This window comes from Cygnus olor, chromosome 6, assembly GCF_009769625.2.
Source record: "Cygnus olor isolate bCygOlo1 chromosome 6, bCygOlo1.pri.v2, whole genome shotgun sequence".
In the NCBI taxonomy this organism is placed as follows: Eukaryota; Metazoa; Chordata; class Aves; order Anseriformes; family Anatidae; genus Cygnus; species Cygnus olor.
In genome coordinates, this window is record NC_049174.1 from 6,834,839 (window position 1) to 6,852,462 (window position 17,624).

Genomic DNA, 17,624 nt, shown 5'->3' on the forward strand with positions numbered 1-17,624 from the left:
TGCCAGCCATGCAGTGTGGAGGAGGGTTCTTGTGATTCCCAGTGGTGTCAACATTTGCTGCACGCTTCTTTCTCTTCTGCTAGTCGTGTACCTGCCTGGGATGTGCAGGGCAGCTCTGTGACACTGAGCAGTGATCCAGTAAAGCGCTTTAAGCATGCACTTCGCTCTTAGCACTTAGAGGAGTTCCACTAGTCATTGCTGCTTCTTCCATAATGTTTTGGGTGGCCTTGGACTCCTCTGCTCTGAACGTGGTGACACCTAGCTGGAGATAGGGGAGTCCTGCCATTGCTGTTCACATGTTGTTTAGTGGAGCTGATAATATAAATGGCTTAAAAAAATATTTGTTCTTGTGTTGTCTCCCAAGTGATTAAGAATACATTTCACATAAGTGGTTTTAATTTTCATAGAATCCAAAAATCACAGAAGTTCATCTACAATACTTAGGAAATTCTGTGCTAAAACTTGTCAGGAAATGACACCACCTGAAAGGCAGGAAAGCCATAGAGAAGGCTAAAATGTTTTCCTTTTCTCTAGCACACCTTGTCAAGGAGGGCCTATAAAAGTAGTTTTTACTTGTATGAGATCAATTTAATTAGATTAAATGGTTACTTAATTTAGCTGCCCTGCCTGCTTGTTCTGTAATAGAGCCTGATATGTACAAATGTAAACAGTTCCTAAATATAAATTATGAGTGTCTGAAGAGCAGATGCTCATGAGTTACCTGTTTCCAGCTGAACAAATTATTCAGTTAGCACAGGTGCATTAGGCTTGTCTTCAGACCGCAGCTTAAGAAAGCAACCCTATCCAAGAAAACACTTAACAAAACCTGTGCCTGAGCCCCCTGGGGAGCTGAAAGCTAAATATCCACTTACACATCATCAGTAATGCTTTCCTCAGCCAGGGCCTTAGTCCCAAAGGGTCAGCATCAAATGTCCCTGCAAGCTCAGGCAGGCACAGCTGTGTGCACGTCCTGGTGATTGCTGCAGATGGCAGGAGAAAGTGAGTGGCTTACAGCTCTTGGCTGTTTAGGCTTCTGAGTGGAGCTGTTGGGTCTTTTGGGGTGGACCAGCATGTGTGCTAGGACAGAACTGGTCTCCAGCTATCAAAGAAAACTTTGTGGCATTGAATGACCTCTTAAGAACAGTTGAACGTACAAACTTAACAGATCATCCTTGAGTGCCTCTTTATGCAGGGAGCAGAGTACTTAAGAAGGGTCTTAGGAGCCTGATTAACGTTTCTGCTCTTACTTTTTGGAACAGGCTGTCCATGGTGATCCCACCATGCCACAAATCTCGCTATGCCACATACTTTGATGTGGCAGTGCTGCGCTGCTTGCTGCAGCCCCATTGGTCTGAGGAGGGCACACAGTGGTCACTGATGTACTACCTGCAGAGGCTGAGGCATATGTTACAGGAAAAGCCAGAGAAACCACCCGAGCCAGAGATCACCCCTTTGCCGAGACCTCGCAGCAGCTCCATGGTGGCTGCCGCACCCTCTCTGGTGAATACCCACAAAACTCAGGTAAGCAGCTGCCATCAGTTGAATAAAAATCAAAAAAATAATAATTAAAAAAAAACTAACTGTTGTGGTGATGCTGGGAAGCGGTGGCTGGATGACTAGTGAAAAGCATAGCTTTGGTATTGGTTAAAGTGCCCAGAGGTCAGATGTGTGCATTGATTCAGAAGGAGACCCTGGGAACAATAAGGGGTTTGGAGGCAGAATCTGACTCTGAGCTGGTGACTGCTGAAAGCTTGAGGGCTGTTTTAGGATGATTATTCTAGGGTGAACAGTGATAAAATTATTTTTTAATGTGGTAATATACTAATGTGTTTGTCAGAAGAAATCAGACTTGCTTTACTGAGCTCTCTTTGGCATAACCCCTCAAAAGAGAGAAAAGGAATTGCTCTTCGTATAGCACTGCACACTTCAGGCAAACGCTCGTGTTATAATAGCAAAGTAGACTTTGAAAGCTCTGGCAGTGAGCGAAAGACCTCTGTGCAGTTACTTCTTCTCCTGATGTTAATCTTAGCGTGTAACTCTTAGTGTGTACTCTTTGTATTTGCCAGCAAAACCTCAGTGGACAAACTGTCCTAATAGGTGTCAAAATTTATTCCCTATTTGGCTGGAACAGAAACCCCAGACTCCTGGCCTCAGTGCAGTAAAGATCTCTGTGTTAGAGTGTAACTATTTTTTAACTTTTGGGTAGCTCATGGTTGATCAAGGGATAAAAAGGGGATGCAGCTGCAGTTTCAGTTAATCTCCTTGTTGATTTGTGATACTTTTAGGTTGTGCACTCTTCCTGTCATGTGGGCCTCTAACAGCAAATTCTGATTTACTGAGTTGGTGGAACTGCCTTACAAAATTTAATACAGTAATACAGGATTCTATTTTTGCAATCTAATTTTATGACACAGCTCAAGTAAGAGGCTCTATCTTCTGCTAATGTTGCTGTCAAATGTCTTTTTTGAGTCAGAACTCTTAGAATTTTTTGTTTTTTCTTAGAAGCCTTGTATTCAGTGTTCTGGCAGTTTTTGATCTGTCATTTTATAAGCATAAAGGGCGGAATGTCTTTTCTCCTGTACAGCCAAGATACTCATAAGACAGAAGACAAGCATAAACAATGTAAATAATAATATTTTTATTTTTAAGTCTCAGGATTTTGTAGGCATTCTCATGATTTTTATTAGGGCTGGTGGTTACTTGTGATTTTAAAGGCTCAGCGGTGGCAGTATTGTTTAAACTGTTAAATTTTAGTGTCATTTCTATAAAATGTTGCCTGTTTTATCCCTGTAAAGGCTTGACATATCTCCATAAAGGCCAGGTGATACGAATTACTATTCCATCTTAATCTACCTTTGCATGGGGATTTTATAGGATTGCTGTACAAGTACAGAAAATCCTCATTTTAATATCCTCTCCTGGAGGGAATGCTGCCTAAGTAGAACAGTACATTGGAAGATACTGCTGTTGAGGTGGTTCACTCTTTCCACCCTCGTACTGTTTCTTTGCCCTCGCTCAGAACAGCCCAGTTATTTTGCACGTGAACATGGTAGCTACTTGTGCAGCAGGACTGCAGTCAGTGGTTCTCAGCACGCTGGCAGCGTGCATGGGGTTGTCCTCTGTAGGCGCTGTTTGCGTTAGCATTGTGCTGGTTCTTCTCTGTGCAATAAGACACTTTCCTCCTTTCACACACTTGGCTGTTTCTTGCTTTTTCAGGATGTTTCTCTTGCAGAAGATTTCTTTACTCAATTGCTCTTCACTAACGTTTTTCTGTTAAATCCATTTGGCAATTCCACTGGGTACTTTCTGGCTGTTAATGTGAGGACTCTGTCCAGGGCATTCTTCCCTCCAGGGCTAGATTTGATTGCTTTTTGTAACCTCTGTGTCAGTCCTGTGTATTTTTACTGTGCTTCATCAAACTGGAATCCTGTTTAAAAAGGTTTCCAATTTGTTAAGCAGAACAGCTGTGATGGAGATGGTGAAACAGCCTTCCTGAAGCTCGTCTCCCCCCTTCTTTACAATTCTGAAGGCTGAAGTCTGTGCAACACAGACACCATTCCCTACCATTCATCCTGGCTGACTGTAGGCACTTAACTGAGGTTCTTAAATTCAGTCTCATCACTCAAGGCTCTGTGCTAGTCAGAGGAGAGAGATCCACCTCCAAAGGACTGAGATTTGTCATTTCTTTCTAACCGCACAAGAGGTTGTATGCTGAGACTTTACCAGGTCATCGGTCAGACACAGGGATATGCTTAAAAACTTCTTTTTTGATCAGGATCTTAAATTCCAAACTAAATGTCATGTTTTCTGCTCACAGGTTGATGAATACGTTCTCAAAAATATCATCACTCTCTGTTTCAGTGGGATAGGTTTAAAGTGTCACGCACAAACTGATAAAAGACAAAAATAGCTGCATGCAAGGCAGATCAGGGACCAGCAGATTTTTCTGAAAAATCCATGTTACTTATGTTATTATGTTGTTTATCAGGGTAACTTCCTGCATTTCCATAAGCCTCAGCAAAACTCTTGCACTTCTTGTTGGTTTCTGTGTGTGAAGTGACATTTTAAATATAATCTGGGGCTAAAGAAGTTGGGATCATGTGTTGAGAGAATGCAGGAAACATCCTCCATATCTTGCCTAGTAAAATGAAGAGCAAAGTAGGGAGAGATTCAGTGCAGCATGCCAGTGCTCCTTGTTGCATAGCAAAAGGGTACTGGCTGTGGTGTGAATGAAGAGAATACTGGGTTCCTCTGAAAACCGACTTTAATCCAAACAGATTTCAGAGCTGGCAACACATGATGAGGGAAACCTGCACTGTACCTGTATGCAGTGAATTAGTGTAAGGACAAGTCTGAGAAATGAGACCTCATGAGGCTCACGAACATCTACAGTCTTGCAGTAACGTTGCAGGGGCGAAGAGCCAAAGCTTAAATTAAACATTAGACCAGTGCAGCTGCAGTGACTCACTGCAGTGCTAATATAAAACCAAGAGTCTCAAGAGCAATACCTTGAGAGCTGAGAGAAGTACTAATGAGCTGCTATCTTTACGGTCGTGCAGAAGGAAGGCAATAGAAATCAGAACAAGATCTAGAGTAGCAGCCCCAAAACTATTTTACTTTCTTGTGCATCATATGCATATCATGAATACAAGATAATGTACTGCACAGAAGCCATAGCTACATTTTTCATCAGTCTTCAACAGGAGTACTAGCTTGATTCATTAAAATAGGTCACATACCACACTTAGGTTAAAGCTAATTCTATAACTTGCATTTTGGTTGCTTGATACCTATCCTAAGCTGTTTTTTAGAACTGGAACTGTCTTTCTGTGTGTTTATATGCTTGTGTCATGGTGTAGGTCCTGATCCTCACTTTGTCCTTTTGGTGACCATAAGCCACCTAATAAAGCATCGATTTAGTAACTAATGGACAGAGGGTAATGAATCAGAATTAAATGCATATGTTTTCCAGCCAGAAGGAGCCAAAGAGCTGTGAAAACCAAGAACCAAACCTTACGGAGTACTTGCTGGCCTTGCTGTTGAGAGAATCTAGGGCTGAATCTTAATTTGCTGTCTGATGGATTTTGTGTATGACTTCTCCCGTGAATCTTTAGTCATATATGCAAAATGATTTAAAAGCATGCCTTGACTGAATGTGACTGAAAACAATTGTGAAGTGGAATCTTTCTATTGTTGGGTCTCCTTCATTCATGTTTTGATAAAAATAAACAGGAAGGATTTAAGGGTAGTCCTTGACTGCTATGAAAAGTCTCCAGAGAATGTCTGGTCCCCAGTAATCCCAGTAACGCAAACACTGTAACTGGTTCTTAAGGCTTCAGCTGCAAAGTGTCACTGGCTTCTGCAGAACCTTCATGTGCATAAAACTGCACACTCCTGTGTGTTGCAGAGCCAGGATCTCTACCTTTTTTTCTGTAGGAGTCTTCAGCTATAGATGACATATGGCTCTCTGGATTGAAAGCGAAAAGGTGTTTTAACGTGACCAGTTGATCAGCATGAGCTGTCTAAAGGGGAAGCAAGGCAGAAGAGCATCTCCGTTGGAAACAAGCTGATATTTAGGCAGATGAAAATTATCCTGAGGTAATTTGGTCAGGTCAGCTGCACAAACATCTCATGGAAAGTGGCATCAAATCTTTAATGAGAACAGATGGTCAGGAGCTGAGCTACCTTTTGTAGCAAAGCCTTTCCAATACAGCAGGCAGCTGTAATGTATTCTGCTCAGTGCAGAAGGGGAGCAGAGTGCCCTCTACTGAGGTGTCAGTAAATTAGTCTGGCCGTTTTCCTTGTCTTGGAACGTTCTGTGCTTTAAGTTGTAGGGGCTTTCACAAATATGAGAAGAGAACCATGATGTGGACAGATCTTGCAGCACTGTTATTACAAGTGAGGGATGCTTACTGGTTTTGAAGTCTTAGGTTGTTTTAGTAGGTAAATAAAATTAAAGATGAGTGCTGCCTCAGTCCTGTCTTCTTTCCTTCTCCCACAACAGCCCACAGCAAAAACAGGCTTGTAGCATTCATAGAAAGTCTTGTAGTTACAAAATTTTGTATCAGAAGTACTTTTACAAATCAAATCTCTCGAGGGGACAGTGCTGCTCGTTACAGCTCAGTTCCAAAATACGTGATTAAGAGCATACATCATTAAGGTCATATTCTCTCATAACTTAAAACATTTCACAAAAAGCGGCAGCTATAACTGCATATAAATGTAAACCAAGGCATCAGGAAGATCATCTGCCACCCAAGGCCATACTTGGGATCAGAATTGGAGCAGAGCAGACCATGAGTCTTCTGTCCCACTAGACCACACTGACAGCAATGCCTGAATCTCCTCTGTGGCAGCACAGTGTGCTGCCCCCCTTTTTTTTTTCTGTTTATGATGACAAAAATGTTAGGTCAGTAATTCTAGGAAATTCTAAATGTTTTTATTTATTTTTCTTTAAATGTGTGAATGGTGTTTTCTGTGATGAATTGAATGTCCTTCTCTGCTGTTGTGCTTCTCCTATGACAGCTCTTGGATGCAGGTCTTCTATTAAGCTGCTTATCGTCTAGTTCTCGTTGTGCTTATTGTCTTGTTTTGGGAGCTGCAGGATCTTACAATGAAATGTAACGAAGAAGAAAAATCACTAAGCACGGAAGCATTTTCCAAGGTTTCATTGACCAACTTGCGTAGGCCAGCAGTTCCAGATCTCTCCACTGACCTGGGGATGAACATCTTCAAAAAAGTGAGTGGAAGAAAATTATACTTAATCAAATTTTCCAGTGATTCAGCACCTAAATGTTCTGCTAAGTAGCAAATGAAGGTCTACTTGGACTATACATACATGCTGTATGTGAGATTGACATCTTTTTTTTTTTTCATTGGGAGTGATTTTGTTTGTAATTACCTAGATTTTTATGTGCACTTTCCAATCACAATACTAAAACCTTTATTCAAATAGTTATCCTGCTGAAACTGCATGGAGGAGGGTACTCAAACAATGCAGTTTAATGTCCAGATTTTTAAGTGCTGGTTCTTGCTGTAATTCCAGATAGTACAGTGAAGTTTTTCTGATGTTTTTATGCTATGAAGCCCTGGGTTTGCAACCATCCAAGATACTTAGCAGAGTTTTGTGTATTCTGCAAACCCAGCTTTCAGGTATGAACATGCCATAAAATTTTAAAAGGGCATTCATCCCATCCTATGGGAAGACTGAGTTCCTTAAAATATTTATATGGTCCCAGAGTGTAGATAGTTCCTATCATAGTGAATGGCGAAGACAAAAAGCTCAGTGTGTACGGTTACAGCTGGGCCATATAACTCTTTTACTTTTTTTCCCTCAAATAGTAGTTGAATGCCTCAAAGCCTCTACCTGCTCTCATCTCTGCTCGTTTTCCTCCTGCAGTTTAAAAGCCGCAAAGAGGACAGGGAGCGTGAGCGCAAAGGGTCAATTCCTTTCCACCATACTGGGAAGAAGCGGCAACGGAGGATGGGGGTGCCCTTCCTCCTCCACGAGGACCACTTGGATGTCTCGCCCACTCGCAGCACTTTCTCTTTCGGCAGTTTCTCTGGAATTGGAGAGGACCGGCGTGGCATTGAGAGAGGAGGATGGCAAACCACCATATTAGGTGAAGCATTTTTATCTCTGCCCCAGGTTCTGTGTCATTTCTGTCCTCAACATTCAGAGAACGGCAGAGGCTCTTTGTTTCTCCATCCATCCTATTGCAACCTTATATACCCAGTTCTGTTGACAGCATTAAACACCTGCTTGCAGAGGTGGCAACTGCACTGACAACAGACCTTGAATAACTTACACTTTCTTTACTTCACTTTTTCTCTGAGAGCTACCATCATATAATGTAGTAATAGCTATTGTAGCAACTTGTATTCAAGCAGTGCAGTCATGACTATACTTTCTCCTGAGTGGTAGGAAGCATTATACAACTGCAGCTTAAAATAGATTTGAGGAATGGCTGCATTCTTTTCTTTTAAAAAGAAATCTCTGGAGAAGCAGCAATATGGTTGTTAGATGCATGACAAAAAATGTTCAGTCTTCTTCAAGTGAATGTTGGATACAAAATAGAGTATTGCCTCAGATAGTGAAGCGTACCAGGTAACTGTCTTGATTTTTGCAAAGATGCAGTGTTTAAATTTAAATATGGGCTTGTTCAATCTTCCAAGTTCACTCAGCATTATCTAGGCATGGTTTCTGTTCCACAGACTTACTCAGAATGTCACAGATTTTCATCCTAGCATACTTTCTTGGAGATGGTACAAAGTAAAAAATGATTGTCTAAGGCCATGCCAGAGCATTCTCGTGTTCTTAGTTTTTATGTCAATGGCCCCCTGCAAGATATCCCACTATTACCTGTTTGGTTTTGCTTCACAGGATCCTAGAAGGCCTTGACTTCTGCTGACTCCAGTCATTCGGTTTCTAACCTCAGCTACTGTCTCTTGCCTCCAAGCACTTCTCAGATGAGTAAACTAAATATCAAATTCTTGTCTTCACCCTAGGAAAGTTCACCAGACGGGGGAGCTCTGACACAGCAACCGAGATGGAAAGCTTAAGTGCTAGGCATTCACACTCTCACCACACTCTTGTCTCTGATCTGCCAGACCACTCAAACAGCCATGGAGAGAACACAGTCAAAGAAGGTAAATCTAACACATCAAGAAAGAAACATTTCACTGGAATATGAACTCTAAGAATCTGCGGAGGTGTTACTGTTTCCATGTATGGATATATGACTAATTGTTTTTTCCTATTTTTTTCTGCATCTCTTGAGGTCTGTCTTGTTCTATGCAGAAACATCTTCCAACCCTTTCATGTTTACCTTGTGCAATTTATCCATAAATAAATAAATAAATAAATAAATAGTCAGCCATCAGCAGGGAGAAGAGAAAGGGTTTGGATTTTTTTGCCGTACCATAACACAGTGCAGACCTTTGGACAGAAACTTGGAGTTGCTTACTTCTGTGGTTTCATGGGGAATGTTGTGATACTTAATGACCTTTGTCAGTCCTCAGTTGCTCGAATGTGCTGAAAATACCACTTTTTTCTTATTTTTCTTTGGTTCTAAATAGAAGCTAGGCTTTCAAATTTGCTCAGTCTCCTTGGGCCCGTCTGTCTGGGAACCTTCTACAGAAAGAGCAGTGCCAGTGTGACCACTATGGGAGAGCCCCTGGTGGGATGAAGTCTATTCCAGAAGGAGGAGTCTTTCTGTTGGCAGGACAACTCCACCTTTGTCAAACATTAGCCAAGCAGAGGAAAGTTCTTTTCTGTCAGCAGAGCTGTCTGCACCAGAGGGCTTTGCTGGTGCTGCTTCTGCTGCCTAAACATAGTGAATTTTTCTCCCTCATGAGCAGTGCTACTGGCAAACCTGGCCATGGAGGTCAAGCCTCAGTTTAGGCAAGTGCAACCCTAAACCTTGATGAGGGAACAGAAAATCACAAACCCCATGAAGCAAGGCACAGTCTGTCTGCACAAGCTGTCAGGTACCATACCTAGGAGGATACTCACATGTTACACGCTGTAGCCTTATGAGCTCTCAAAGATCCTCACTGTGCTCTTTTAGCACAGTAAATCTGAAGAGTCAAAGAGGATGGATTTGTGTCAGCTCTAATCTAGCATGGGAACATCTCCTTCATCTCTGCTCTGTGACTCTGGGGTAAAACTCTTCTCCTGGATCAGTTTTATGAAGTCTCTGTATACCTGATCTGCATTTGTTCTGTAGGAGAGTAATCCCACACACGACAACAGCTTTCTGACCAAATATTTTCTAAAAAGTAGTTATATGCAATGCATCTTTTCCTGGTTGCACCCCAGGTACAATTGTCCTGCAACTACATGAACAATAGGACATATCACACTATTTTCAGGGCTAGTATACAACTTTGAATGAAACATTCTGTAGTTAAAGGATAAGTACAAATATTACCTTTTGGTTCTGTTTTATGTGCCCAATTATATTCGTGCATGCTGGCCATCCATAACTTCCTACGTGTTGTCTAATTTCCATGGCCAGGAGAAATTTGCTAATAAACTAATTTTTCTGGCTGGCATGCAGTCAGAGATGAAAAATTAGTTATGTCCTATGTAGCTGCTCAAGAGAAGTCATGGACACATGCTGCAGGCCTCCATGGATGTAAATTAAGAGTCTTTAGTCCTCCTTCTCTGCCTCTGTGCATCCCATCCAGCAGTCAGCTCTGCCAGTGATAATGAAATAAAGGTGCAGTACAGGAAAAGATATTTTATGTAGGTCTTAGTAATGGATTTTTGTAACCCATTTCAAAACAAACTAAGCAAAACCTCAATGAAACAAAAAAATAGCTAACCGTAGGTAGTCATAAAACTTTATAGCTCGGGAACAAAGTTTCCTAATTCCATATTTTCACTATTGTTCTCTTCACCATATAAGTGTCAGTGATTGCCATTAAAAAGTCACACATGCCAGCAAGTAATCCTGATGTCACATTAGGTACAGCAGTTACTTCCTGCCCTAATCATTGACCAATTTGTAGCCCAGTTCAAGGTAATGCCATTGACCTTAGAACATTTCTCTTAATAAAAAGCTGCTCGTTCAGTGCTGGCAGGGTTGCACAGGTTACGCAAAGGAAATGTAACCACCGCTCTGGCAAGTTGTTATTTGCAAAACGTAGCTAGTCCACTGTTGAGTCAGTCCTTGAAGACTACTTTCGGATTTATGCTATTTTATTAATTAGAACACATTAATTAGCCTTAGACAGAAGTTCTTTGTTATTCTGTAGCCCTGTTACTGTACTGCCTCAGAGAAGGTAGTCCAGTCAACACTTTGGGACGCATGGGGTCTTTCTACACTACAGAGTGTGTAGACCTACTTAACAAAGCACCAAGCATAGGAAATTACTCATACCATGGCCTGGAGTTCATCATGAGTTGTTAACACCACAGTGAATCCTTGATAAAAATTAGCCTGTGTTGCCAAAAGGCTGTCACTGCCTGAGCTGACCAATTTAAAGTTAAGCTTAGCTATGTCATGATGTCCTTCCTCTGGGCACTGTGAACTTAGATGCCACACTGTCTTTCTCATCAGTCATTTTTACATTTTGGAGATGGTTTAGGCTGCCACGGGTAGTGTTAGGAGCATACAGCTCCATTATTTTTTTTCTAACTGGTATGATGAGATCTTTCAAGCTGGTGTGACTTAGAAAGCTGTTTTGAACTGGTGCTGTTCTTACCCTACCTGCACTCCTGCATCCAGCTGCAGAGTCCTTCCTCTTCCCCTTGCAGTGGTGCAGCTGCTTCTGACACCAGGCACTTCACCAGTAGAGAGAGCAAAGCTAGCCAAAAATCTAATCCCCCTTTTGGATTAAATTTAAACTGTCTGAGCTCCCTGGTCTGCTTAGCTGCCCAGTAGACTGAGATCAATGTAAGCTGCCATGGAACTATACTGCTAGAGCAACATTGCTGGTGTTCTACTGTGCAGTGGCTTAAAGGAAGAAATGAATCTTTGCTTTCATCCCTGTACCCATGATAGGAATTAGGAGGCTGTTTTGCCTTTCGGCATTACAAACTGCATTAAGAGCTGCACCCTTCTTGTAAACAAGCACAGCCTCTATTTGCCATGTTATAACTCTAGAGACGGAAACTCACAGGTAGCCATTTTCCTCCCTGCAGTGCGGTCCCAGATCTCCACCATCACGGTGGCCACCTTCAACACTACCCTGGCCTCGTTCAATGTGGGCTATGCCGATTTCTTCAGCGAGCACATGAGGAAGCTTTGCAACCAGGTGCCCATCCCTGAGATGCCGCACGAGCCGCTTGCATGTGCCAACCTCCCGCGGAGCCTGACAGACTCCTGCATCAATTACAGTTGCTTGGAGGATACGGACCACATTGATGGAACCAACAACTTTGTCCACAAGAACGGCATGCTGGATCTCTCGGTAATTGGCAAGGAATGAGGAAAGCCAGGTCCCTCTTCTGTCAATATAGCTGTACCATTGAGATCAGGGTTTTGACGGGCTTTTCCTCCACCTCTTTATATGACTTCTCTCAGCTGTACATAAAGGTCAGTCAGATACATTTGTGCATATCATAAAAGCCTCCTCTGAGATACTGCAACTCCTATTACTCCTTGCAAGGAGTGCATGTGCATGTGGAATGCACACATCAAACCTTAAGTGATATCATTTACTTGCTGTGTTCCTGGAGCATGCACCAAATTCCCTGTAAAACAGTATAAAACTGAATAGCACCTTAATGGCACCTTAAAACTCACCTTTGCTGCATTTTCTCATGATGACTTGACAGCTCCTGGTGCACTGAAGCAGTGTTCTCAGGCTCACAGATGTCATCTCATGGTTTACCTTTCTGCCTGACTGTGCCCAACCTGTGGTTTCTTGTCTACACCTAGATTGTAGGCTCTTGGGATTGAGGGTTGTGTGTTTTTCATTTTGAGTTTGTACTGTGCCTGCTGTAACGAGTCTCTGGTCTGTGACTAGAACTCCAGGCACCGAATAGTACTAGGAGAGCAAACAAATCTAACTGTAAATATGATGTTTGAATCTACCAGGTGGTCCTGAAGGCTGTCTACTTAGTCCTGAATCATGACATTAGCTCCAGGATTTGTGATGTGGCACTGAACATTGTGGAGTGTTTACTTCAGCTTGGTGTGGTGCCATGTGTAGAGAAGGTACGGAGGAAGAGTGAGAACAAGGAAAATGAGGCCCCTGAAAAGAGACCAAGTGAAGGATCCTTCCAACTCAAAGGGGCTGCTTCCGGAGGTTCAGCTTGTGGATTTGGGCCTCCCCCAGTCAGCGGAGCTGGAGATGGAGGAGAAGAAGCAGGTGGTGGAAGTGGTGGAGGAGGTGGAGGTGGAAGTGATGGAGGTGGTGGTGGAGGAGGAGGGCCCTATGAGAAAAACAACAAAAAACAAGAAAAGGTTTGTCTTGCTTGCCTTTATACCATTTTGGAATGTGGTGTTTGTTAAGATAGAGGATGTGTGTGTATGCAATTGCCCTTCTGTTTTCCCTCCTTTTACTTTGCACAACAATGACAATTTAATTTGTTTTCTTCTGGTGCTCGCCAAGGTTCTGCTGAAGCAACGTGATTGGGAATTTAAGCACTGTAACTACTCCAGTGAAGCAACTGCCAGAAGCAGAGCTTGTGAGCCTTGCATGGGCATTTTCAGTATCCCATCAAAGTGCCTGAAACCCTCAATCACAATGATTTTTGGTTACTATGCATGGCTTATAAGAAAAAACAGAATCCAGCGTGTGAGCACAGTTTTTCTTTGATGACCAGAAATCATAAATTTTTCAGTATTGCTGTGAGAATTGGCCAAGAGGAGCTTTTGCTGACCTCCAAAGTTGTGATTCATAGTAGTATAATACTGAAGGCATTTTAAAAATGTTGTTTTTCTGCCCAAGCTAACCAGCTCACTCTTTTCAGGCATTTTTTTTTGAAGTAAGTGCTGAATAGTATTCACAGCAACATGGAGGGGCATTTGCATTTATAACGTGGCTTTTTGACAGGAGTTGAAAGGGAGGGGGCTAGTCCCCTATGCAGTATGCATTTTAAGAATAACAACTTTGTAAGGAAGTGTCTGGGAGGAGAAATGGACAGCAATTTTTTAAAAGTAAAATGGTAACAAAATGCCTGTGGTTGTGCTGGGGTTTCACACTGATTTTCTGTGATTCTCAGGATGAAGGTCCATCTGTCAGCACCCATAGGCTGGCCCTCACAATGCTGATAAAAATTGTCAAGTCCCTGGGTTGTGCCTATGGTTGTGGAGAAGGACACCGAGGGCTCTCCGGAGATCGCCTGAGACACCAGGTATTCCGGGAGAATGTAAGAAAATTAAAGCTCATTAAAATGTCCCCCTTGTACTTCTGACATCAGCTGCTGAGATTGCTGTCTGCCCCCTCTGTAGCTTTTTCTGTACTGGCAGTAGATGTGTTGCTCTTTGTCTGAGCTCACAGACTGTGTTGCAGCCCAGCTGTAGCAGATTTTCATATCTCATGTTACCTTCCAGACCATGGGGCTTGCTGAGAGCACACCTGCGACCCAGGGTGCTTCTCAGCACCCCAGTGGATAGGTTGTCTGAAGAGGCACACAAACATTGGAGCAAAGCTCCATGTGTGCTGCTCTAAGTCGTTTTTTACATTGGTGGTACGCCAACACAGTATGCTGTTTACAAGAGGTGCCGCTATTTTGGGTTGCATATCGGAATTGAGAAGTCCAAGACGTCGTTACGTCCATCTTCCCTAATGGCAATTATGACTAGTTGCCGCTGGGCTGCTCCATAAGCTCCCGATAGTTGGAGTGCACTGTGCTTGCAGGCATATTCATGTACTGCGAGGAAGCAGAAGGCTCGTGGCTTGTTGAATGCCAGGGTGAACGGTTACCATTGATTCCTTACACTTTTGATTCTGCCAAAGTTGAGGCAGCGGAAAGCACCCAGGATGTAACCCAGACATTTTGACCTCATCTGGAAGAGTTTGACTCCCTGAGATCAGCCCAATGCCCTGTCAAATGGGAGCCTTCCAAAAGCTTTCTCCAGCACATGCCTCCTCCTTGCCTTCTGTGCTTGCTGCAGAGAACATTTTTGATGACTGTAATGAGAATTTACCCCCGTCCACACTGGGGGTGGGAACCAGGTGCTTCTCCATGGCTTTGATTAGCCTGAGCCATGCCAACAGAGCTGTGATTTGGTTCTGGGATCTGAGCTAGATGGCTCAGAGCTGGATTGACTTGTTCCATATCATGCACCCTTCTTCTGTTAGCTTAACTCCTGGTTACTAAGGAGCCTGCAGCAGTGATATTAATTGTGGACACAGGGAGACTCGATGGGGTAAGAGTCACGGTGGTAACAGCAGAAAGGTTCTGTACAGAGCGCTGGTTGAATATACACCAATATTCATCAAGGTGTCAGTTAAAGCTTTTACATCGTGTTGGAGCTCAGCCAGCAGAACATTCAGGCCTGTGCGTAACATTAGGCATAAATGAACAGGTCTCTTGGAGCCAAGGTTCTTATCAGGCTCATTGAACTGAGGTCTTTATGGGGAGAGACTTTCCTATGTGTCAAAGTCTTCTGCTTTTTCTGTGTCTTTGTCTGGCCAGACTGCTTTGCATGCACCATTTGTGTTGACTGCATGCACAATCACATCTGAGTTTACTAGAAAGCTAAGCACCCTTTTATAGGTAGCAGAAGAGTTGACGCTCCCCGTAGAGCTGATACTTCAGACTCACTAATTCCATCCTGTTTCGGGTCCCAGTAGGATGGATACTTTTCTGATAAGAAGTTGACAGTTAATAGCTTTTAAATATGAAGCTAATGTTTTGCATGATATAAATTGGTCACAGGGTGCAGGTGCATCAAATGGCTTGGGTCTGAGCCTTGGCCGAAAGTCGGATGCTTGAGGCTAAGAACTTGTTTCAAGGCAATAAGCCTTGACCGAGGTGGTACATTCCTCCTTCATTCCTGTTCAGTGGGATTTTACCTTGGCGGAGGAGGTGGGAAGAAGAGAGGCCTTGAGGCCTGGCTGGGAATGGCTTCACCACCACCTCCAAACAGTGGTACCCATACTGGTCCACTCTCGCCTTGTGCTGAATTTCTTGTTTGCTTCAGAGGCAAACCTTGTGTTCTGTTACAGGACCTAAACCTTCTGGATCCTAGGTTACTTTAGGCAGCACAGCAGAGCACTTATTTAGCTAGAGCAGAAAGGGACCCCAGAATACCCAGCTGCTACTAGCGAAACTTAGACCCGTACTTTGATGTGATGTGATTTGATTTGATGGATGTCGTTGCAGGCTCAGAACTGCCTCACAAAGCTGTATAAACTGGATAGGATGCAGTTCCGGCAGACCATGAGGGATTATGTGAACAGGGATTCTCTCAATAATGTGGTGGATTTCCTGCATGCTTTACTAGGATTCTGCATGGAGCCCGTCACAGACAGTAAGTGCAGCTGGCATCAACAACACTCACTTGAATGTTCCTAAACTTTACTGTCAGAAAGAAGCCATGTCTTTTCCTTGGCCTTTAAAAAAATAAAAAATAAAGGTGAATTTAAATCTTCAGAATATACAGACCATATCCTCAGCCAGCGCAGGTCAGCGGAGTTGGAACTCCTCTGATTTGACCACCTGGTGATCTCATACCGTGAACTTGCATTACCCAGTGCACCTGAAATTGAAGGCATCTCTTTTGATTCATCCTACCTGTTGTTCATGGCTCTTGAAATAAAATATTTTCGTTCAACTATGCCTCAGGAAGGAACTTTGCTATCTCATGACATGACCAGGCGCCAGCTGAAATGGCCTGTTTAATCCAGGGTTTATTCTGAATGGAGATATAATTTAGCATTAAAACCCTTCATGGTGCCTCAGGTGAGGCAGGAAAAAGCAAGAACAGATTGAAAAAACAAGCATATGAACACACAGATGTGCATGCCTACAATACAGCTGTGTGTGTGTGCATGTATATGTTTTTTATTTTCTTTTTTTAGTTAGGAAAATTATTTAGGATGCTATTTAAATGACCAGACATTTCTGATTGGTCACTGTTTATGACACTAATTAACAGTGATTGTTTACAGAATAAAAATAACTGTTCCCAGGTATTCAAGGAGTCTGTCTTGTCTGTTAGCCTCTCTCTGATCACAGGCATTTCAGAGAGAGCATCAAAAAATCAATGTAGCAGGCTTTTGTGAAGGAGATGCCCATGGAAAACTTCCTCAATATTCACTAATTATTGACATGCTTATGCTTTGAAGAGTGACAGCTCATGCAGCTTTTGAAAGTTTTTCCTTTCACCTGAAAACTGAGATGTTTCTTGTCATATGAACGTGTAATGCTTTTTTGAATCTTTGAGAGCTTGGTCTCCTTATTCACCTTGCAAGAACAGCATTCCTCTAGTTCAGAAGATTTTCTTTTCATGGGTATTGTCACTTTTCCATTTAATCAAACATCTCTTATTCTTTAGAATAGTAAATAGAAGTGCTGGAGGTTTTCTTCAAATTTTGTGTCTTATTTTATACATCTCTAAGTGAGAGATGTGGATAAATGGAAGCCTGACTTGTTCTAATCTTCTTGATCCTGTTTCATACTACTATTTCTGGGAAGATTTCATCATTTTCATTTATTTTGTACTTCCCTTCTGCCTTATTTTTTGTGAGGTGAGATTGCCAGAACTGAGCATAAGATTTTAGACAGGGACCTGCCCTTTTCTTGTGTATCTAAATACCGTAACAATTATATTTAAGCCATCTTTTTTAAAACATTCTTAACCAGGGTGTTTGCTTGTACTTGAATTTCACAGACAAGGCTGGATTTGGGAATAACTTCACCACAGTGGACAACAAGTCTACAGCACAGAACGTGGAAGGTATTATTGTGAGTGCCATGTTCAAGTCGTTGATCACTCGCTGTGCTTCTACTACACATGAGCTGCACAGCCCGGAAAACCTGGTAAGCAGCTGATTTCATATCTGCAAAGTTACTTTTTCACTTGGGTGTGACCAGTGAGGCTTCGCAGTGAAGAAAGAATTGACTGTAGTCAAATACCATGAGCATAGCAAGTTTTTTTTGTTGAAAGCTTGTTAGGAAGTTCCTAGGCTGGGAACTTTCAGAATAATGCAGGCTCTTT

General features: G+C 42.6%; 1 protein-coding gene across 16 annotated transcripts in view; it reads left to right on the top strand.

Annotated features, from left to right (window-relative positions):
• Nucleotides 1-17,624, top strand: part of UNC80 (unc-80 homolog, NALCN channel complex subunit) — a 132,861-nt gene that overhangs the window by 18,197 nt on the left and 97,040 nt on the right. For 14 of the 16 annotated variants that reach the window (XR_005820914.1, XM_040561013.1, XM_040560999.1 and 11 more), the window contains 9 exons: nt 1,260-1,521; nt 6,605-6,739; nt 7,400-7,622; nt 8,509-8,649; nt 11,651-11,919; nt 12,549-12,917; nt 13,679-13,825; nt 15,788-15,935; nt 17,298-17,446. Coding sequence is in view for 15 of the 16 variants with exons in the window: in XM_040561013.1 (XP_040416947.1) it covers nt 1,260-1,521; nt 6,605-6,739; nt 7,400-7,622; nt 8,509-8,649; nt 11,651-11,919; nt 12,549-12,917; nt 13,679-13,825; nt 15,788-15,935; nt 17,298-17,446 (1,843 nt within the window). In the remaining variant the exon portion in view is untranslated. The remainder of the gene's footprint in view (nt 1-1,259; nt 1,522-6,604; nt 6,740-7,399; nt 7,623-8,508; nt 8,650-11,650; nt 11,920-12,548; nt 12,918-13,678; nt 13,826-15,787; nt 15,936-17,297; nt 17,447-17,624) is intronic. The other 2 variants (XM_040561002.1, XM_040561011.1) reach the window with 1 other exon arrangement.